We start from the raw sequence: 23002 nt of genomic DNA, 5'->3' as shown, positions 1-23002 counted from the left end.
GAGAGCTTTTCAGTCAGTTCAACATACAGTATATCCTCACTCTGTCAGGATCAGGTGAAAACTCCGTATAAAACTGTCTGAGAGGAAAAGATGAGAAACCAGGGGAAGCACAACATTTGCACATCTGTGTTCCCCAGATGGAAAGACAAAGAATTTCAGCCTAAAGCTCATGTTTGAAAAATGCAGTGGTTTTTTAGAGCATGAACATTTCACTGATAACATGTACTACTTACTTACCAGATATAAACATAGGCTTAAAGAATGACTGCCATAGTTCATCATTCTATCGAAAAGTAGAAAACTCTATGATTGCTTTCCAGAGCCCAAAGTGACGTTGATTTATCTGATCTCGGCAAAACTCACATTATTAAAACAGCCAGAGTTTAAAAAAAATAAAGTTTCCAAACTTAAGTAAAAGAAACATCATATTTTACATATCTTTACTTTAAATAAGCCAAATGGATCACTCTGTAAAAGGTTAGGGTTAGGAATAGCCGATGATGACTGCATAGAGTGTTAACACTAAGTGACTCAAAATAAAATAATAAATTTAAATTAAAAATTTAAATTAGAAATAATAAAACAGCCAGAGTTTGCAACAGTTTCTTCGCACAGGCTGCTAAGACTAAGACTTCGTAATTATCTCATAATAAGCTACCTTTAGTTTTAAACGTTAGTAACCTACTTTTTAAAAAGTATTCAAATCATTTTAACTCAGGCTATTGATTGCACTTTATGAGCATTAAGTGTGTATTATTACTAATGTATTTTAAGTGTTTTTACATGTACACACAGGTCCTGAGAAACACTGTATGTTTTACAGATGTGGCTGGAAAGACATAAAGTGAAAATTTGAAGCACATTTAATCAACTATTGTGAAACTGGAAATGGAAGATTTGCATGTTTGTCTGAGAAATCACTGTAATGATAAATTGATTGTGGAAAACATGGACTCAATCAGTCAATGTCACTCTTACAGAAGAAAAGGGCTTCATGATTGATTGGAAAAAGATGGTTACTGTTTTGAATACAGTACAATATAATAGTACAAGTATATACATTATATTTACAATAGAATATACCACGTATAGTACAAGATAATAAATACAATCTTTACATGTTGAATGTACCGTCACTGTGCGTCTTCATACAGCAGAGTGGTTTCAGTGTGGTTCCAGTGCAGCAGCCTGGCGCACATCCCTCACCTGCCTCAGCCCCTCTCCTCCGACTCTTCATCCTGTTCTGAGAGAGAGAGAGAGAGAGAGAGAGAGAGAGAGAGAGAGAGAGAGAGAGAGAGAGAGAGAGAGAGAGAGAGAGAGAGAGAGAGGAGGAAGAGAAACTACTCCACAGCCCCGGGAGACAACTTTAAACAACTTTTTACGCACACTTTTCTTTAAACCTGATACTTTTCCTGTCGATTTTACGCAGTGTCCCTCCGGCAGATGGGACTTTTTCTGTGGGGAACCCTCAGTTTATTATGCAGCTCGCAGGAGCTGAAGTGAAGGTGCGCCTGAAGGAAAATGCTCTGACACCGTTCTCGTGTAGATTTTTGTTGTCGCTTTGATTAGAACACGTCTCCCAGAGACTTTGAGAAGTTTGAGAGTTGAAGTGTGCGCAGCGTCACTGGAAGCGTTTGGCCATAAGGGACGTGAATCCAGCGCCAAGTTGCTGAGCAGGAGAAGAGAAGAAGAAGAAGAATAAGCTCTCCTCGCAGCGGTGGGTTCATGTTGAACCACAACGAGAAAAGTCACGACCATTAGAATCCGGATTCAGTGATGTACGCGTGAAGAGTTTCCCCTGATCCGAATTGGTTTGGTTCGGACGACGGGAGACTTTAATGGATTTTTTATGTGGGACCCGCTAGGATGGACGTGGTAGATGAATCAGAAGCGTTACAGAGATTTTTTGAAGGTAAGGTTTCACTCAGTATTGATATTAATAAAGCTACATATGTGTGGTTTAATACAGGGCTGTGTCATCTCACTCAGATGATCCGTTTGGTTGCTTTTAGAACAATTTTGGCTTGTGAATAATTATTTTTAATGACAAAAAATAAATGAAAGTCTCAGCTCAGAGTTAAACCTCGATGTGGTTTGGTTTAAGCTTAATCTGTTGCATGCACACATGACAGGTGGATAACTTCACTGCGAATTCATGAATCGTGTGGCTTTTTGATGAAAGTTAACTTGAACATTTTTGTGTATCATGTTTTAAAGTTTTCTCTGCAGGCTGGTCATCATAACAAAAAAGTAAAAAATGCCAGCAAAGTCAGGAGGGTTTACTGGTGCTGGGAGCAAAAGTGCTGGTGATGGGTAGCAGATCACTCCTGAGAGAGGGAGAAAAAAAACGAGGTGGAGGAGGTGGGGTTGAGGGTTGGAAAGGGTGTAGGAATTTAAGTCAAGATAAATGGTGTGTTTTGCAAGGGTACTGTGGCACAGTGTGTGCGTAAAAAGACAGACGTGAGCAATGGGATCTGAATCAGTGATGTGATGTTGACGATCAAAAGGGAAACAAACCGAAAGAAAGTCAGTTCAGAAAAGCAGAAAATTGTGTTTGTGCTTCAAGTAACATCCAAATCCAGATGCAGCATTTTATATTGTGTCTTTAAAAAAGTGAGGTTTTAGTTTTTCACACATACATGAGAGTTTGTGTGTTTTTATCTGAATCATATTGGTAATTTACTAACCTTTTTAGTTCCTCTGAGTTCTGGTTGTCTAAATTGGAGTTAAGTGCTTTGAAAATGGGAATAAATCTAACTTTGTGAACTTTATCCCATCCATCATATCCTTGCTGTAAATTCCATATAGCTTGTCCAATACACCACAATCAAATTTTTGTCACCATAAGGACGTCTCACTGTGCTGTGTGATTTACAGCTCGCCACCTAATTCACGTCTTTCTCAATTAGAAGTTGTATTTATTTTTTCTTTTAGAGATACTCCAGTGTCAAGTGTTTCAGGAGAAGTCAAGCGTGCATAAAAACACACAGTGTGGTTTATGTATACCAGTTTACACTCTATTATATTATACACAGAGTGTTGACTTAAATATACACAGCCATCCATGACTGTCAGAGGTTCCCTGCCACTCTGACAGGAATTTAGTGTGTTTACATTCTTGCTTTTGGGAGTTGGAGAGATGTTCTTACTTTGGCTTTGTTTCAGCCGCTCTCGCACTCAAATGTCAACTTGTCCATTAAAATTACACAGTAGGTGCTGCCTCCGATGAATATTTTCCGATTCAACTATTTTTTTCTAGTATAAAACTCTTCATAGTCATGTTATCTTTCTCACATGAATAATTCAGGCCTTTAGGCAACCAACATTTCATTTGCATTGGCGTCATAGGACAGTAAGTCTTGAATTTTAGATATTAGCAAATTAGTCCGTAAATCCTCATGTTTACTCGCCCTTTACCTGAAAGAGACACATTAAACACACATGCCGACGGCACTATAAAGGACTTTGGCAGCGGTAAACAGTGTTTTAATAGGATTACTGAAATATGTATACATTCACACTAATGCATGGTGTACATTCCTGTGGTGGCTGTTAAAACACAATGAGGTGAGAGCGGTGTGTCTCCTCGGGTATTTGGCGTTCCCCGGGCTCTCCCTCTTTCTGACTCCATTAGAGTGACAGTGAGCAGACGGGGTGAGGAGGTGAGATAGTGCAGACTCTGGGTGGGTGGAGGGAGTCGGGGCCTGTTGAGAGAAACCCAACTCAACCACCAACCCCCTCAAAACTTGACCTTCCCCGCTCTGACTCACTTTAGACACCAAATGGTTGTCTCATGCTCTAAGAGGACAAAGGATCATCACGTTTAATGCTGTTGTGTTGTGTTGTTCCATCCAATTCCCCATTCTTAGACAACCAAACACTTGATATAACCCTAACCCACAGCTCACACTTCCAGCTTGTCCTACAGGCAAAATAGATTGGAACTGAAACATTCATGTACGATATTTTGAAAAAGGAATGAGAAAAATTGAATGGAGACAAATGCCACTGAAGCAAATGTGTGTCCAGCAGACATTAGTGTGTATTGTCTAGGTATGTATAATAAGAGTCGACAGTCATGCTAGTGGCTCTATGAGGTTGGACTTTGAGCTGAAACTCACTTTTCATTCTCAATTCAGCTGCTTATTATCCTCTCAATTCATTTTTTGGTGCATAAAATGTCCAAATGTCCAAATGTCCAAACGATTATTGAAATAGTTACATTTCCTCTCAATCTAGTTGATTAATTGATTAATTAATTTAGCTGCACTCAGAAACTAACAAACGGTCATGTACTCCATGCATCTTAACGACATCGTCGAACACGAGTCACCTTGGTTCAGAACAAAGAAGTGCAGCAGTGGCTGATGGGAATGTGAGAATGAGTGAAAAACCACTTGATATCAGTAGATCAACGGAGTCATGAGAATATATTGTGTAGTTTCAAAAGTTTCAACCTTGTGAAAAGATGTTGAGAAACGTCACTGGATAAGAGAAAACGTTGACCTCATGGTGACGCTATAGAGGAAAAGTCACAGGATAATTGAAAAGAATAAGACTCACGCGAACCATGAATGTGCAAAGTTTTCGACCCACGAAAGAATTGTTGAGATATTTGATCAAACTTGTGGCTCAACCAACAGACAGAGCCATTAACTTGTGTTGATTATCAAGGTTATCGAACCGTATCTGCCAGAAATAAAACTTCGAGCACATTCACCCCCTGACCTTCTGTCTTTTGGTCAAATAATCACGATCTTACGTCACTTTTGCCTCTGGAAGGGAGAACAACTCATTACCCATGATACTATATCAAGATTCCAGTGAAGTCCCACTGTACTCCCACAGCGGTTGTAAATCTGGGCTGTTTGCTCTGATCTGCGGGGTTAACGAATCGAAACGGTTAGGGGATTGCAGTGAGAGAAATATATTGTTTTTGAGCAGCGAGGCTTACAGTGCTTACGAGTGCGTTTTAAGTTTTTCATGGCCGTGCCTCACTCCCATCAGTGTCGACTGCCAGCTCAGTAATCTGCAGCCAGTAAATGTTGTTTATGAGAGAACAGGACCCTGTGGGACTGATCGCTGTTTGTGTTCACGTTTTGTGGGCCACGATTTAAAGAGAGGTTTGCGTGAAAAAGTACAGTGTTACAGGATGTTTTTCTGTATCAGTCATTGCTGCAAATATCTTTGTACATATCAAGCACAGCCGTAATTGCTGAAATTAAACAGGTGATCAAAATATGGTGTCTGGTTTACATCGGTTTACTCTTGTTCTGAGGTTTGAATTCTGCCCTTCTACACCTTCTTATTTTTATTTTGACCACTGCCAAGGAGGTTATCCCCTGTCCGTTTTTTGGTTTGTTTGTTGGTTTGAGAGCAAGATTACACAAAAACTTGGTGGAAGGATGTGGTATGGGTCAGGGAGGAACCCACTGAATTTAGGTACGGATACGGATCAGGAGGCCGATTTAGGATTTATATTTTTACACTTTCAACATTGTGACATAGGGCAAGAGATTTTCACTGGTTTCCCAGGGAATGATTAACTGGATCTTGATGAAAAAAGAATCAGGCCTATTTAAGGGACGGATTTCTATAAATAAATCGAATTTAAGAGGACCTTGGCAGAAGTATGCCATTCGAGTTCCTCCACTGCTTCGTCATCTTCTCTCCCTTCCTCCTCCATTTTCCCCCTCATTGTCTTCTAACCTCTCTCCTGTTGTGCTCTATCATTCTTTCCAGCGCAGGCCCTCACACTCGACCTCACATTTGCAGTTTTTAATTTCGTTTTTCCAGCCTCGCTCCTTGTCCCCGTCCCAGCCTCGTCACCCTGTAATCTCCTGAGCCAGGTCCACCGGTGCAACCAGTGTGCGACAAGGGCTGTGTGTGGTAGCCTGGTACAGCTCTTTCTCATGACTGGGGAATAATCCTCATTATAACGCTCTCTCAGCCTTTGTCACTCACACACACACACGCACGCATGCATACACAATATGCATTTGCACATAGGCATGCACGCGCAGACACACACACACTCCCCTGTTACACTGATCTGAGGCTCTCAGGTCTGCAGAAGAAAGTCTTTCAGCCCCGAGCAGAGAAACATGTGAAAAATTTAGAGGAATTTTGTTCTTCTCATCTTCTGTTTCAGGTGCTTTCATCTCAAGGACGTCAACATGCTTTGGCTACGCGCAGGTACTCTGCCGCTCTGTCTGCTCCGCTTCTCTATAGATGTGATTCATTAGTTCATAGTGTCGTAGCAATGCTCTTCACTCTTCTACCAGTAAGCAAATGGAGAAGGTCTATGACTCTCAGCCTGTGTCCGACCTCTACGACACTTTCCTCTGTAGATTTCTTTTTTATGATTTACCATTTGTGTCTATTTGCGGTACATCTGTGTTTAAATGTAAACCGTGGATACACAGTATTCGTGTGTTTCTAGACTGCCGAGCAATTACTATAGACCAGGTCTTACATTGTGTGTCTTTGTATTGGTTAAACTGACATTTGAAGTGTCCAACAAGTTATTTTTGTGGGTTGTTGTATCAAGTGTCTTTGCCAAAATACTACAGAGATAATCAGATAAATACAAAACGTGATTAAGATCAAAGTGCATCAAGTTTCAGAACATAGACGGATTCATTTACTATCAAATATCTGTCATTAAATGATTCTACAGAGTTTTATGCTATATTTAGAGCTGATTTCAGTTTGTGATTTGATTTTCCTCTCAGAAAATATACCCACAGTGTGTGTGTATGTGTTGTGGGTGTGCGGCCAAGTTCACTCTGGTCTAATTGTTTGATAATCACATGGACTTTGTTCCTCCTTAGTCGGTGTTTAATCATTAACACACACACGTGAAAACTTACGAATCTCATTTAGAGGCAAAAATCTGTGAAAAGTTTCAATTCAGAAGTTTTGTTCAGGTTTTATGTTTAATGTAGTTTTCTTGCCTGTCAGTGGCCTTAATAATATTATTTTGTCCATTTAATATGTGTTTAAACTTTAACATAAGACAATTGCAGTGTATGTGCTATTATTTGAATTAACGTGGAAAGAAGAGGAAAAGCTGTACAGTCAAACCATGTTTAATGGCCACTCACACACTTAGCCCTCTGTTTGTGTTCATTTTAGATTATTACTGCGCTGACAACTCAGGCATTGAAATGGTGGCTTAACACACACACACATACGCATTCATACACACACAAACAAGTATACGCACTCACATGCACGCGGATGCTTACACGCATACGCATACACACACACACAGCGCTCTCAGCCCCTAATCTCTGAAAAGGCCGGTCTGTATCGAAGTTGGACTGACAATCATTTCACTGTTTCTTGTTGAGCACAGCTGGATGGAGAGAAACATAGAGGGCAGCGAAATTTACACATCCAGTTCACAGCAAGTTAAACTTGACTGATGGGTTGTCGTGGAATAATTTATCTTTCTATTCTTCTCCAGCCTCACAAGAATAACAGTTAACGAGAGAATTAACCATAACTCACCTTAACTCAGACGAGACATGGCAGCACTCGTGTGAGGAGATTATTACAGAGGTGGAGAAGAGGCGACAAAAACATATTGTTACAGATGTTCATCAACTGCAAAGTTACAGGATGCCTAAGACAGAGAGTGTGTGGTGTGGTGACCATACTCTTTGAATAACAGAGTCCAGTCTTTAGACAATTTCAATGTTGTTGTTTTTTTCTTTTTCGACGCAGACTTTGACCTAGATGGATAAATTCCAGTTAGAACTTCATATAGTTTTGTTCTCTGTGATTTTGTCTTACCAGCAAAGTGTAGTTTGACATTTGCTCTGTTTGCTTTCTGGCAGTTTTGTTACCTCAGCTTCCGCACAGTGAACAAGTCACTTAACAATGGCTTTTTTCATCAGAAGTTGTGTTAGAATTTGCTAAGATAAATTAAACGTAACTGAACGCCCAAATGACCCAGTGCACTGAGCTGCGGGCAGGTGGACAAGATGGATGGATGCTTGATAAAATCCTTAAATATCGAAAGGTGTAAAATCGGCATCTGAAACATTCCCATGCCGTAAATGTTTAAATGTTTAAATGTGCAATCAAATACTTTTTTTTATATATCTGCTGTCTCCTGCACTGTACTTATGACAAGTCAAGCAAATGTATTTACCAGAATCACAACTTTTCAGTGCTCAGTCTGATAGTACATATCTATTTGAAGCTTTGAAGGGAGTTTAGCTATGTTTCCATTTTTTATCGATGCCTGTATCTCATGTCTATATGTTTATCCCACAGGATTGTCCTGAGTGAACATGTATACAGTAGTTCACTTTAAAAATACTGGAAAAAAAGGATACAACTCAGGCTTGGTAGAGGACTTGATTTTCAACCTGCATTTTATAACATCCGTCTCGTGACTCGAACTCGACTGTTTGACTTCTCTTGGACTCAAAGTTTGGCTTCACTTCAGCCCTGTTTTCCTTTTAGCTTCTTCGCTCTATCATTTTCATCCCTGGACATCAAACTTGTGTTCTCTCTCTCTTCAGTCTCCATCTATGTACCCTCCCCTCCCCTTCCATCTCTCCATTTTTCGTTATCAGGCCTGCCAGCTTAAATTTACTGCCTATTTGGGTGGGGTGCACATCTGGATCTTATTTTAGGGAACCATCCTGCTTTTCTCCCCTCACATTGGCACGTATTAAGAGACATTAACCATCTGCGTCTCTCCGGCAACGAAAGCCAATCAGTGTAAACATGATGGTTTTCTAAAAGAACAAGGTTATGTGAGGGTTTACAACGTTGAATGTTACACGGGGAGTTGATGTAAACGTGACTGGTTAGAGAGAAGTGGTTTGTTTTGCGGATTTATTGATTGATGGTTGAAAGACGTTGTCGTGTGTGCTGCTGTAAACTGTGAACTCTGGGCTTGGCTTAGACAAAGAACATGATTCACAGGATGATAAAATCCATTAAATCATTCGCAGTAAATGGTAACAATGTGTGGAGAGGAATTGTGACAACAACACTTACAAACTATTAAGGTTATTTGGGGTTTCTGATGAAAAGCGAAGCATCATTACAAACACAAAAGGAGGGAAAAGAGACTTTTTTTCTAATGCTAACACAAAAATTCTTTGCATTCCCCGCTGAGTAGCTGCTTAATCTATCAGAGAAAGTGTGTGTGTGTGTATGTGTGTGTGTGTGTGTGTGTGTGTGTGTGTGTGTGTGTGTGTGTGTGTGTGTGTGTGTGTGTGTGTGTGTGTGTGTGTGTGTGTGAGTGAGTGAGAGAGAGAAGGAGAAAGACTGGGGTTCGCCTGCCCACAGACTTTACACCCGCTCCTTCACACCCTCCATCCTGCTCCCCCTCTCCTCTCTTCTTCTCTCACACACTCACTCCATCCCCAGCGTCCACAGTTTGGACCGGTGACAGCTTTGAAGAAGTTTCATCACTTTCTGTCGTAACATTGGAGCTGAACGTTCTGTGTGCCGCTGGTTTACATAAAGTGATTTACTCTTTTCCAAATATATGCAGAGGCAAGTGCTTGTACTACATGTTGGTGTTTTAAAGATTAAGTGGGGTCATGTGTTTGGGATTTGTGAGGCTTTGGCTATCAAAGGGCGAAAGTGACCCTGGGGTCATTTTCATATATATTCATAAATATATCAACACAATTTAGTAATTGTGGTGTGGTTCCTTTACATTCATTCTCTGGGGGACACAGCAATGGGGAAATGGTAACTGAGGTGCAACGTAGGAACCATCAACTTGAGCAATTCCAGTCCTTATGTTTAACCAGTTAGAGGCACTGAATCATCAGTATGTGTAGTATGTGATCTGCTATGTGGACAACTAACATAATTAGACCGTTCGTCAATCCTGAAACCTTAATCCTTAAATCGTCTGCAAGTCAGTCAGACATGATTTTCTCTCTGTTCTCAGCAAATTATACTTTCTGATTTAAATGCATTCATTTACTGTAATCAAGGTCTTTATGAAGATGGAGCTATGAATTTGAACATATGTTATTAGATTATTCTTACAAGGATTTATAAAGACACAAGCGAGTGTTGAAACTGTAGAGCTGTTGTGGCAGTGTGTGGAGTTGCTGAAAGATTCCCGTTGCTAATTCCCAGATGCTCTCCATCTCCCTCCTCTGTGTTCCCGACCCTCCCTTCACCACAGGTCATGATATTACCAGTTCTCTGGAGCCAGCCAACATCGACACCAGTATCCTGGAAGAGTACATCAGCAAGGAGGACGATAGCACTGACATGTCAGTTGGGACACCAACCCAGCAACGTCAAAACAACATGCACCAACTGAATCAGATCATGTCGTTACACAGGAATTTGTTTTTTCTGATAAGGCTAATCCCTTTTTCTTGTTGTTCTTCTTCTTCTTCATCTTCTTCTTTCCCCCCCCCCAGCTGTTTCTCAGAGGTCCACAGCGGACCGGTACCAAATTACTCATCTCCCCAGGCAGGAGTGTCCTCCTCTGGGGGGTTGGTGTGTGGTTTGAGCCCCCCTATCCCACTACGCCAAGGAGCCCTTCCGCCTGGGCCCCCCAACTGTCAGAACACCTACCCCCCAGGTCCATCCCTGGGCCTCCGACACAACTACCCCTGCCTGGGACAGCAGCAGCAGCAGCAGCAGCAGCAACAGCAACAGCAGCAGCAACAGCAGCAGGCACACATCAAGCCCGAGCACAGGGGCCACTACGCTCCAGGGTGAGCACAATACCAGGAGGTAGATGGAAGGGTGTACAAGACGGAGAAAATGTAGCATGACTTGCTACTTAGGAATGTTGAAGAACTGCTATTGATGATTCACATTTAAACATGAAATCAGACAAAAGTTGCAACAGGTGACCGGGTATTTCTTTTTTTTATAGTCCGCAGCGAAACCAGCCTCACACCCTACTACAGGTCCATTATGCAATCAATACTTGATTAAGCTTCATTTGTACAAATAAAGCATTAGCTGGTCAAGAGGGGGAGGGAGACTGATAACAGACACAGAGAGTCAAATTACACCCTGCAAAAGAAAAATCCTGACGCACACATGCTTGTGTAAAGAACTCGGAACTAGAAACGAACTCCCAAAGGAGAGTTTCTCCCTGAAAATGACGGCAGTTTAAACAATATGTGATTGTATATATACTAAGGATATATGAGGGAGAAATGTCCAACTTGAAGCATGGTACTATTTGAGCACTTTCTTTATTTTTGAAAGTCTGACATTATCGTGTTTGTGGATATAAAATCTACTGCTTTCTGTTTTTCCTTCAGGACACTACCCGAGTCCCCCCCAGACTCCAGTTCAGAGCCGTACTCTCCACAGCAGGTGAATGGTAAGTAACGCTCCCTTTTTATTCAAGGTGGTCAGTGCAACACGTCTCTGCTTGAGTCAATATCTGTTACTCATCATTTCATTGTATTAGAACATGGGGGGGGGGGGGGATTCCGGTTCCTTAGTTTGTGAGTAAAAAAAAAATCTATATTTAAAGGCAGTGTATCTGTTATTTATTAATCTAAAGCTTTCATGCATTGTCTAGAAAATTTAAATTTGATTTATATAAGTTTCATTTCAAGTGCCTCCACAAAGAATGGACCAGTGTTTCAGTGGCTTGTTTCAACACACAACTTGGACAAAACAGCATTCAAAGTCATTATGTACTTCTTGCCGCTGTGCTGGTCTTGCCCATTAGTAAAAAGGTGTGGATTAGTGTTATCTGATGGGCAGCCCTCCAGTTTGAAACAGTGCAAAGTGCCTTTAAGCAAGGTTGGAGGAAACTGTGTAAAGTGGAAAGATCAATCCCGAGGAGGAAGAGTCTGTACTCTGTGCGAGATCATGAAAACCTTGTGCTCCGTCCTCGTTGTGTCTTTCAGATCCTCACATGATCAGGACCATGACACCAGAAAACATGTGTCACATGACCCCAACGCCACCAATCCACTATACGAGCATGCATCGGGACATGTACCTCAAGCCCGAGCCCATGATATCGCAGTATCCCATTGGCCCAGCCACGAGCGGAGGTGGAGACATGCAGCAGACGCAGATGCTCCATCAGCTGCTGCAGCATCCTCAGGGGCAAGAGTGAGTCATGGTGATATACTGGTGGGAGGGGAAAAAGAAGGGAGGGAAAGAGGCAGAAGTACTGTCCAGTTCATATGGAACAGAGAGAATTATGGGAAGGAGCGGTAATATGAACTTTTTGACCGTGTTTCCATTTTCTCACACACAGTGGCATCCCTGCTCACCAGGCCAAGAAGAGGAAGCACTCCGACTCGCCCAACGGCACCATCAATGCCCAAATCGTCACAGGTATCATCAAGCAAGAACCAGGTAGGCAGGCATCTTTCTTCTCTCCTCCATCTCCTCTGTACCTCACGCTCACCTGCTCTTAGATAATGAAGAGTTTTTCAGAACAGTTGTAGACGCCCTTATTGTTCCTTGGTCTTGTTTTAATAGTCGCCATTTCAAACTCTTTGTCGCAGGTTTAATGCAGGATGCAGACAACGCCTACCTGGACCCAAACTATCAGTGCATTAAGTGGCAACCTCACCTGCAGAACAAGTGGACACCCCTCTATGACGTAAACTGCAAAGAGCTGTGGGTTGAAATTTACGTTGGCACATCTTCACATCCTCAGGTCTTTATTTTGGAACGAAAACAGCTGAAAGAACACAGAGTCAAAACAAAAAATATGAAAGCAGCTATAATTGGTTGAATGGATAATTCAGCAAAGTTTACAGTGGGAGTGGTAAAGGAATCGCGGGGTTGGAGAGGTCCACGAATTCCTCAGAGGTGAGCTGTGCGGGGGAGTGAACGAGCACAGGGTTTCGGCTTAGAAAGACAACGTGAGGAGGGGGTAAGGGGATGAATTAGTGTACATCTACTCTGGCTTTTGCAGTGCCAAACTAGAGAGAAGTATAGGTGGGGAGGGAGGTGGGGAGGGAGGTTAGAATGAACTCACAAGACCTTCCAGATATGTTATCAAAACCACCTGGTTGCCCATCGCAAAGTCTCAGGACACCACTCCTACATAAAAAAGAACAGGAGGTTTTTATTTGTTTAAAACTAGATTTAGGTCTTTCAGAGGATCTTAGTCGTCTGTGTAATAAAGTAATGTCACGAAAATAGAGGCTCAGGGGCCCACCGGGGTTCTGCAAGGTTTCCAAGGCTCCCAAACAAACATGCAATATGTATTTTATACCACTGATTGTTAGCATTGCTAAAGAAAAATAGAAAAATGTTCATACAACTTGTCTGTATTTCTTTATAATGTAGCGCACATTATATATGCTCTATTTATATGAGTTTCTCTTTTGGGGGTTTTGACCTAAAAAACATGGAGAAGCTTGTGTAAAAGAGTTAAGAGTCCCCCCCCCCCTTACATCTGTGTTGACATCCCATTATTCACACACCATAATCTCTCTCCCTGTCTTTAGTCCGATGCCAACCTATCGCGTTGATGCAGACAAGGGTTTCAACTTCTCCCTGTCTGACGACGCCTTTGTTTGCCAGAAGAAGAACCACTTCCAGGTCACAGTGTACGTAGGCATGCTGGGCGACCCCAAGTACATCAAGACGACTGATGGCCTGCAGCCCATCGACTGCTTCTATCTCAAACTCAACGGGGTAAAGGTGAGTGAAGGCAAAACAAGAGGAATAACGTGACAGATAGACAGTTATATAGTGTCACTCATATTTTTTATTTCTGTCTTCATTGCTAGGTGGAGGCCATAAATCAGTCCATCAGTGTGGAGCAGTCACAATCTGACCGCAGCAAGAGACCGTTCAAGCCAGTGCTGTGAGTCTGAACACCGGAAACCATTAAAAACACTGCAATGGCACCCAGCGGAGTGCAAGGCCTAACCGTCCCTTAGATTCAATCAAGCCACATAACATGTCACACAATCATAGATATCAAACCCATAAATATGAATAAATATGATTCTTTTCATCCTGATCCATGAATTATTCCTTAGGAAATTGGTGAATTGGTCAAAAATGCCTCTCAATCTCATCGTTTGGTTCAAAATTCTGGATCCGCTCCTTAGTCCAAAATTTCTGTTCCATCTTTCCACCAACTTTCATGGAAATGCTAATCCTAACAAACAAGCAAGTGCTCTTATGTATAGTAAAACTGCTCTTGCTGTCATCTTTAAAAGAAGCATTTCCCTCTCTGAAAGTTACAGCTGGCAAAATCCCCAGTCCTTGTTTTGTTCAGTAATGTGTTCAGACTGTTCTGTCTTTTTGTTTCCATGTTGATCTGCATTGGAGATATCGGAGCAAAAAGAGGAGATTTTGCACCACGAAGAAAGATATCCACTTGATTTATCTAATTCATACTTCTGAGGACTCATATTAAAGTCAGTTAAACATCTAAATACAATATAAGTGATTTTGCAGCACTTAGACTGAAATCCCTTTAGAAAGAGATCATTTAATGGCCAGTATATACAGAAGATGGCTGAAGATACAAGCTGTTTCAGTGTTGGCCTGTCCTTTAATCCGACCACAAGCAGTCTGCAGTTGTAGGAGAGACTTTTTGTATTTATGTCTCTGCCATGTGTTTTCTCACAGCGTCACCTTGCCATCAGAGCAGGTCACAAAGGTCACAGTGGGGCGGCTCCACTTCAGTGAGACCACGGCCAATAACATGAGGAAGAAGGGCAAACCAAACCCTGACCAGAGGTGACGCGCATGTCATCACCTCATCATCGTCACTTTATTGACCCTCCCGTGAAAAGCCCCAGTCCTCACACTTTCTCCTGATGTTTTCCCCCTGGCAGGTATTTCATGCTGGTGGTGGCGCTGCACGCTCAGTCCCACAGTCAGACATACACTGTGGCTGCTCAAGCGTCTGAGAGGATCATCGTCAGGGTAACGTCTGGCCATGTCTGTCTGCCTCCTACAACAATCATATCCCTTGTTAATGTGTACCTTTCTCTTAGTCTGCTGCACACACCTACTGTACATGCACTTCAGAATCACTGTTATGATCCCAACATCTCCATTCTGTGCCTTTTTATCAGCGATCTTCTAATATCAAAATTACACTCCAGAATAAATTGCTTAGGAGAATTCAAACTATGAAAGAAAAGACTATTGTTGCCATCCTGTGAAAATCTTAATCTTAAAACATTTCAATGGGTTTTTAAGTAATTTATTTAGTTCAAGAATTTGAGGATTTGAGGATTTTTTTCAACATATTAAGGATTATTGACCATTTTCCAAAATATTTAAACTGCAAATTTACAGACACATGGTTTTCACTGGACAGCAATGGTACTGGTACTGATCTCAGGAGTGTAAAGCATGGAATGACAATATTGTTGACTGCTTAAGATTATTAAATATCAGAGCTATTGAAAGCTACACACTCATTTTCTTGTTTTTAGCTAATTGTGCTTGCAGAAGCAATCTATAATATAATTTGTAATATATTTCAGTATATTTAAACAGGGACTAAAATCTTCAATGTTAAGTCAATCTTTCACACATTAGACATTAGACATTACGCATATCTGTATAATCAATATGTAATGTTACAATAACCAGCCGCTGATTAGCTTAGCATAGAACAACAAAATCCCTGTCCCCCCCAAAAAATAGGCTTTGACAAATTAACAAAATGTGTCACTACCTCTAAAACTCACAACATTAATATCTGTGATATTTATAATAATGTACCTAGAAAATAAATGTCAAACTATTCCTTCATTTAACTGGATATTTGCGCATCCATCTCTCTCAGATGCAGGTGTGTTGAAAAGGGTCATTTCAGTCTTTGGAAAAGAAGATCCCACACACTGCTCTCAATCAGAATCACAATTTATTGATCATATACATCAAATCATTGGTCCTGCATCAAAATTATCTTCTTTTCTCAAAAGTATCATCTTTCCTTTCAATATTTTTGTCATTTTAATTTTTCCAGATGTTTATTTAGAAACGTCCGAACCATGGTTTTTGTGTGCACCGTCTTCTTTTTGTATCAGGCATCGAACCCTGGCCAGTTTGAAAGTGACAACGAGGTGCTGTGGCAGCGCGGACAACTATCAGACTCAGTCTACCACCACGGGAGAGTCGGCATCAACACCGACAGGCCCGATGAGGCCCTCGTTATCCACGGCAACCTGAAGGTCATGGGCTCTGTGGTGCACCCGTCTGACATCAGGGCCAAAGAAAATGTCCAGGAGGTCAGGATGACACTCAGTGTGTGTGTGTGTGTGTGTGTGTTTTCAAACTGTCAGCGTGTCACTGTGTGCCTCACATGCTCGTCATCATGACTCATGCCCTCACAGTTCCCTGACTGGGCAGTTTAACTCTGAGTTTTGTCATTTCATTGTACTTGACCCGAGCATTTTCATCTGCAACATGGACACTGTGTTTTCACGCCATCTGCATGGATGTCATTGTCATTCTGCCTGTGTGTAGGTCGACACCACAGACAATTTGAAACGGATCTCTCAGATGAGGCTGGTCCATTATCAGTTCAAGCCAGAGTTTGCTGCCAGCGTGGGCATAGAGGCTACTGCAGAGACCGGTAACAACCTCGTGAATAACCTGTGATCAACTGTTAATGTTTAGCTCCATTATCTCATCTCTTTGTACACTGTTTACCATGTTTTCATCTTAATGTCTTAATTTTTGATCTGTGTTTGGCTCCGTGTGCATCATTATGAAAGCCTGTCTCCTATCTGTGCATGCTGTCATGCTTTTGCTTCTTTTAAACTTCAGTACTCGTTGTATCTCAATGCAGGAGTGATCGCTCAAGATGTCCAGCAAATCCTGCCTGAAGCCGTGAAGGAGGGGGGTGATATAGTGTTCGCCAATGGAGAAAGGATCCCCAAACTGTTAGTTGTTAACAAGGTAATGACCTCACACACACACACACACATACTGTACATGCAGCACAGACTTTACTTCGAGACGCACTGTAACCTCTCCCTCTAAATTCAAAGGATCGCATCTTCATGGAGAATGTGGGGGCGGTGAAGGAGCTCTGTAAGCTGACGGACAACCTGGAGACGCGCATAGACGAACTGGAGCGCTGGAGTCGCAAGCTGGCGAAGCTGCGTCGTCTCGACAGCATGAAGAGCACCGTGAGTGGAGGCACTGTCAGGTGAGAACAAGGACTGACCGCTGCAGATTTTACACTTAAACATGTGTGTTACATGTTGACAGAGAGCGACTTGCATGAGTGGCAAGAAGTGATTATTTACTTTTGTCATTCTTGCCCACGCAGCCAATCAGGCAGCTATTTTAGCCGGACAGGAAGTGGCCCGCTCAAGAAGAAGACGGTCAAACCTGGGAGCAAGGTCTGTGGTGATGGTGTATTTTAAATGTTTTAGAGCTGCTGATTTAACAGCTTTTAATGTATGTTATCTGTTATTTTTAAATTGCAGAACTCGCCTCCAGATCAGGGCTGCATCAGTCAGAAATTCATGCAGGGCACCATCCTGGCACTGGTCATTGTCATGGCCTTCAGGTAAGACTGAAACATAATGTGTTTGAATGACCACTCGTGGAAAAAAGTACTTCAGTTTTATCCGTGCACATGATGATATGACATTATAATGTATTGCATCTTCATTTGTCTCCCAACAGTGTGATTTCCATGTCTGTTCTTTATGTGCTGACTCTTCACCACAAAGGAGACGTCACAGATGGGTATGTCCTTTGGATGAAATCACACAATTCTGATTTATATAGAAAGAAATCAAACTTTTCCTCTTTAATATCTCTCAGAATAATGATGTCTGTCCTTACTTTCCATAGCTATGTCCCTTCCTGTGTTCTCTACATTTCTTGGATGCCCATCTTCACTGCCACTGTAACCTTCTGTCCACCTGTCTGCCCCTGGTACGCTTTCGACATCTGTCTATTTCCTGCAACTTCTCTCACTGTCTGACCTACTGTTCTCTTTCAGCCTTATCTTTGATTGCTTAGTTGGGTGTTCCTTCTGTCCCGTCTGAAAGGGGATCGAGATCATGCGTCACTTATTCAAACACGCAAAAAATTAATTCGCTTTTAAGTGCATCATTGTTTTAGTGGAAGCATGCACTTGACCTGTTGTACTGTGCTGTGCAAATGGTGCAGGTCCAGGGCAACAATGGGATCTTCACGCAAGAGTGCATCACTGTCCAGCACTCCTGCACCTGGTGAGTGGAGATGACTTGTAGGATTAAACATGAATATAAACATGTTCTCCTAAGGATCTGACCCTTTTCTGTCTCAAATCCTGCAGGTTGCTGTTCAACCCCAGTCACAAACAACCAATCAACCACAGTTTTGACATTGAGTAACAACCAATCCACAACAGGTACGTCAGTGAATATGAGATGTGTATTATTTAGGTGTTGTCAGTGCAAGCTAATCATCTTCCTCCTCCAGATTTAGGCAGCCTGGCTCCCACACCAGGCGTTATCAGCAAGAAGGCCAAGTCCAGAGCGATGGACAAGGATGGCCACACTAGAAACCGCCTGAGTCACACCTCAGCACCATTGTACTTCGCCAAGTCCAAAAGGCCGGCCCCGACCGACCTGGGCAGTGCAGGGTCCACCAACCGTCTGCCCGGGAGTCAGCCAGTGCCACGTAGACAGCGCAGCCTACACACAAAGGGTAAAATCCACAAACTCAGCCTAGACATGGCACTTTCTTCACACACATAATATCCAGTATGCAAACACAGTTAAAGCCATTTGTTTGACAGCAGCAAACAAAGCTTGTTACATACTGTACAAAGGAATGCTACGGGTACTGTGGCTCATAAGGCTCATAAGGCAGCTTTTCTTGCTTTTGCAGAAGGAAGGTCAGCTCCCTCTCTGACCAGTCTACATATTGTGGAAACGAACCAAGAGATCACAGCGCAAAGTTGTGCAACACCCAAGAGCTGCAGGTAAATAGACACTGATGTCGGACGGACTGGTGACAAATTATAGGAAGATAAGGTGTCTTAGTGACCACAGGCCAAACACAACTCCTCCAAAGATGTTCCCTCCCTGTTGTGTCTCTGTGATGATGATGGAGAGAGCTGATTTCATTCTCCCACAGCTGTTCAGTTGTGATAAAGTCTGGCGACTGTGAACGTCATAGCAAATGATTCATATTTTTATTTTTTCTCATCGAACCATTCAGTGACTCGTCATGTTTTTTTTCCTTTAAATTTGTCTGTTTTTTGTTTTAATAGTTAGTTACTGTTTGAATACAGATCCATGTTTGCTGATACAATTTTTTTTCCTCTACGTTGATTTTAGCTACACCATATCACTCCACGGAAAAAGAAATACCTCCACCTCACAAATTACTTTGTACATGACGTGAGTATACATTACACCACCTACCTGATACATGCAACGATAACACTTTGTTTCAGTGCTGTAAATCATTTCCTGGGAGGATTACCTGAAAGGGATGGGTAACTGCTTTTAAACTCAACACAACTAGTTACAAACAATTAATATAACAAATATCTATCGAAATTTGTATTTTTTATTATTTACAGTTAACTTTCCAGAAATTATTGGAAATTTGTTGTGTAATAACAGACCCACAACATAAAGCATCACCTATTTGTTGTAGGTCCACAAAGAACGTGTGGGTTCAACAATGTGGAGCCACCAAGGGACGGTTATGCCCCAACCACACAGAGGCAGAGCTCTACAGGGGTCAGAGAACATCAACAAAGGTACATTATAATATATGTATTCATGATCTCCCAAAGAGATTAAAACATATTTTGTCATTTTGTGCGATTTCCTTCAAGTATGGGAAACATGCATTATTATTTATAAAATAAACTATTTTGGGCGACAAGATTCGGTTCGGGCTTTATTGTGTGGAGTTCACATGTTGTACCCTAACAGCATAGGTTTCCACCAGGTACTCAGGCTTCAGTCCAGAGACATGCAGCCTGGCCTGAGGTTAACTGAAGACTCTTAATTGACCATGAGTGTGGATGGTTGTCTATGTGTGTCCTGTGATAGGCTGCCGACTTTTCTCTTGCCCAAAGTCAGCTTGGACTGGCTCCAGCCCCCCTACGGCCCCTATAGGATAAGCAGTATAGATATTTTCCCCACAGGTGACTTCCTGTAAATGACTCATTTTATGCTCTCTGCTGTTCTCTCAGGGGACTCGTCACCTGTGGTCAGTGCCTGTGCTGTCGTTCCAGGACGTCACCTACCAATTCCGTGTCTCCTTGTCTGTGAGTAAAACTCTGCCTCCAAATATGTAGCGTGTGGATTCTACTGCTTCTTACTTCATTTATTGTTTTACAAACATCATTATGGTGATCACTATATGTAATTACAATGTATTAGTTTATTTAATTTAGTCAATTTGATTAAGTTCGTTCAACTAAACATTTAATATAAAATAAATCAAAAATAAAATAGCTATTTCAACTAAATTAAGTAAATTGAATAACTTCATTTCAAAGAGTAAATTAAACAACTGTAAAGACAAATAAATAAGTAGAAAAAAAAAATGTTATCTAACTTAAAGTCAATTTCATTGAATGTACTTTTTGAATAAAGACACTGGGATTAATGATTGTTATGTCCCTGTGTGTGTTTCATCGACAGAGTGAAGTGAGTTGTGCCACTGAAGGAGAAACCTCATCGTACTCTGACTACCACTTTCTCATCCAGAGCAGCTGTGTGTGAGGAAGAGGAGGACGATTTGCTCCAAGTGCCTTTGAACACACCACGTTTCTCCTTCCATTTTAACACTGTTGTGGTGGGAGAGGGTTTTTGTATCATTCCTGTATATTGTTTTTAAAGAGATTTAATACAGAACAAACTATATACCACCGTCCCACTGTAAAGTCCTCCACATATATTTGCATTCAGACATCTCTTTTTGCTGTGATCACTGGATTTTCAAATACTGTTTCACTTTCTTTTTTTTTATCTCTGTCACTGAAAATGTTTTAGATCACTGTCAATTGACAACTGAGTGGTGTCACTGTTCACTGCTATTGTGAAAGTAACCCCCATGAGTTTAGAGCTCACTTCATTACTGACCACTATGTCTTCTATAGTTAATGTAAGCCATATTACTTTTTTAGGGGATTTCATGTTTTTAAATCTAAAGTCCAGGCTAAGACAGTGTAGATGACACTGCACACATGTTTGTGTATAGTTTTGTAATAGTGTGTGTCTGTGTGGACACAGGACAACACAACAACAACACTGTTCAATAATTGTATACACTGGAGAGAAGATGATTGGATTCGGCTGAAGGCGCTCAGTGAATGGTTGCAACTCACGAAGAAAATATACCTCAGTAGTGAACACTGGCAAACCCGGGGTCTCTACAGTGGAGCTTTGTGTTGGAGACTGCTGCAGCCACTAGACCGTCTACTGTCTCCTCACACAATGTCAGACTAAACACTGCACGCAGAGAGGAACATACTGTGCAGCGTTTCTATCTCAGCTGTGGCGTCAAATCAAATATTAAATTGTTGCATAAAATTTGAATGCAGAGAATTGAACTTAAAAAAGAAATGATCATGACCGATCCTTAAACGAAGGCGTCCTTTTCAACACATTCACTGGATAACATGCGATAAGACTGGAGAAGTAAACAAACCACTGGAAATGAACATGTCGAAACACTGACGGCTTCTCGTATCTGATAATGGATAAAGTCCAACACTGACAATATTTCAAGAAACACTGGAATAGCTTAGATTGTATGTTGCTAACTGGAAAGAATGCTGGTGAGGCAATAAATGGCTGATATCATTTCAGGTGCACGCCCAATCACTTCTCTAAGACGGTACATCTCAGCTCAGAGGCAACTCTGTGTAACTGCATGTACGTATGTACACTGCGAAAGTAAAATTAGATATGATACACTGGACTCTTTCATGTTTTTCTGTGGAGGTTTTGAATACTTTCACTTTTTTGTGCCTTTTCGATTAAGAATATGCATTCCTAACTTTTCATACGAGTGAATTATAAATTGTTTTTTTCTTTCTGTTATAATTTCTTGTTTTAAACACATTCAACTCACCTACTACAACCACCATCCATTTGTTGCTTTTGTTTTCAAATCCATATTCCATATGTAAATGCATTCAGAAGAAAAAAAAACACTATAGCGTATCTCCAATGTAAAATCAATATTATAGGAATATAGGATGAACAGCTGTCAGACAAAAGTTTATTGAAGTTGTCGTAATATGAACACTGTATAATGTTTTTAGTATAATTATTATGACTTAAGTGGGTATAGTGTACTATTTCAGCTTATTTATAATGCACCAGCTAGCATAATGAAACCACTGTAGCACTTTTTGCACTGTATATACGGTATGAACTGCTTCTGCTCTCTCCAGTGCACCAGATTGGTTTCACATACTCTGGTAGAACTGCATTGCATGTAACTGTATAGCTTCATTTTGTTACTACCAATGCTCATTTTTATGTGATGTGTTTTATGTAATTGTTTTTATAGTTCTTTTTTGGTTGTTGTTTTATCAATAATATATTAACTTTTAGCTTTCGGAGCCCAGAAGTGATTGATAAGCAAGAGAAGACACACATTTCATTTCGAATTTTAGCACTGTTTGTTATGAAAGAAATGCAATGCCACTAAAACATATTTTAATATCACTACTTTTTCGCCCATTTTATCGCTACATTTTCAAAGCATTTTGTCCCAAAAAAATATGCTGTAATACTATGATTGCATGTAGTAAATACATTTGTGATTGATCTTTGTGTTGTGTTTGATTGTCCACCTGGTTTGAGCTGGATGCCAGTTGTTCACTTTGTCCAGTAGATGGCAGCAGAATATTTATGAACAGTAGATTGTGTGTGTGCGTGTGTGTGCGTGTGTGTGTGCGTGTAATTAAACTTACTTGGTAAGTTCAACAAAATAAATATAATTTATTAACTTAATAATTAAAATAATTACATTTATTTTATTATATTCAAGTCATTCAATTGAACGGTTAGGTGTTTATTAAATTTAAATAACCTAATTCAAT

General features: G+C 41.1%; 1 protein-coding gene across 3 annotated transcripts; it reads left to right on the top strand.

Annotated features, from left to right (window-relative positions):
• Window positions 1-1294: 1294 nt before the first annotated feature.
• myrf (myelin regulatory factor) lies at window positions 1295-22728 on the top strand. Of its 3 annotated transcripts, none has more exons than XM_034588594.1 (27): window positions 1295-1912; window positions 10175-10265; window positions 10419-10718; window positions 11280-11341; window positions 11880-12090; window positions 12239-12318; window positions 12492-12606; window positions 13446-13641; window positions 13731-13807; window positions 14584-14694; window positions 14793-14898; window positions 16002-16202; window positions 16441-16549; window positions 16766-16875; window positions 16968-17128; window positions 17252-17324; window positions 17412-17494; window positions 17614-17676; window positions 17785-17868; window positions 18106-18167; window positions 18254-18328; window positions 18400-18627; window positions 18811-18904; window positions 19263-19325; window positions 19588-19693; window positions 20135-20209; window positions 20589-22728. In XM_034588594.1, the coding sequence occupies exons 1-27, from the start codon at window positions 1867-1869 to the stop codon at window positions 20667-20669; spliced, it is 3063 nt and encodes a 1020-aa protein (XP_034444485.1). In that variant the 5' UTR covers window positions 1295-1866; the 3' UTR covers window positions 20670-22728. The 3 variants fall into 3 exon arrangements, with proteins under 3 accessions (XP_034444485.1, XP_034444484.1, XP_034444483.1); XM_034588593.1 differs by having other exon boundaries at window positions 12239-12339; window positions 14793-14883; XM_034588592.1 differs by having other exon boundaries at window positions 12239-12339.
• The last annotated feature ends 274 nt before the right edge of the window (window positions 22729-23002 follow it).

This window comes from Hippoglossus hippoglossus, chromosome 6 (assembly GCF_009819705.1).
Source record: "Hippoglossus hippoglossus isolate fHipHip1 chromosome 6, fHipHip1.pri, whole genome shotgun sequence".
Classification (NCBI taxonomy): Eukaryota; Metazoa; Chordata; class Actinopteri; order Pleuronectiformes; family Pleuronectidae; genus Hippoglossus; species Hippoglossus hippoglossus.
This window is presented reverse-complemented; position numbering and strand designations above follow the sequence as displayed.

What these genes read in the sequence shown, in the direction of transcription:
- myrf (XM_034588592.1), top strand. Translation starts at nt 1,867, where the DNA reads ATGGACGTGGTAGATGAATCAGAAGCGTTACAGAGATTTTTTGAAG. An exon ending in CAGCATCCTCAGGGGCAAGA is followed by an intron (nt 12,091 to 12,238) that starts GTGAGTCATGGT and finishes TCTCACACACAG; the next exon opens with TGGCATCCCTGCTCACCAGG. An exon ending in GTGAGTGGAGGCACTGTCAG is followed by an intron (nt 17,129 to 17,251) that starts GTGAGAACAAGG and finishes TTGCCCACGCAG; the next exon opens with CCAATCAGGCAGCTATTTTA.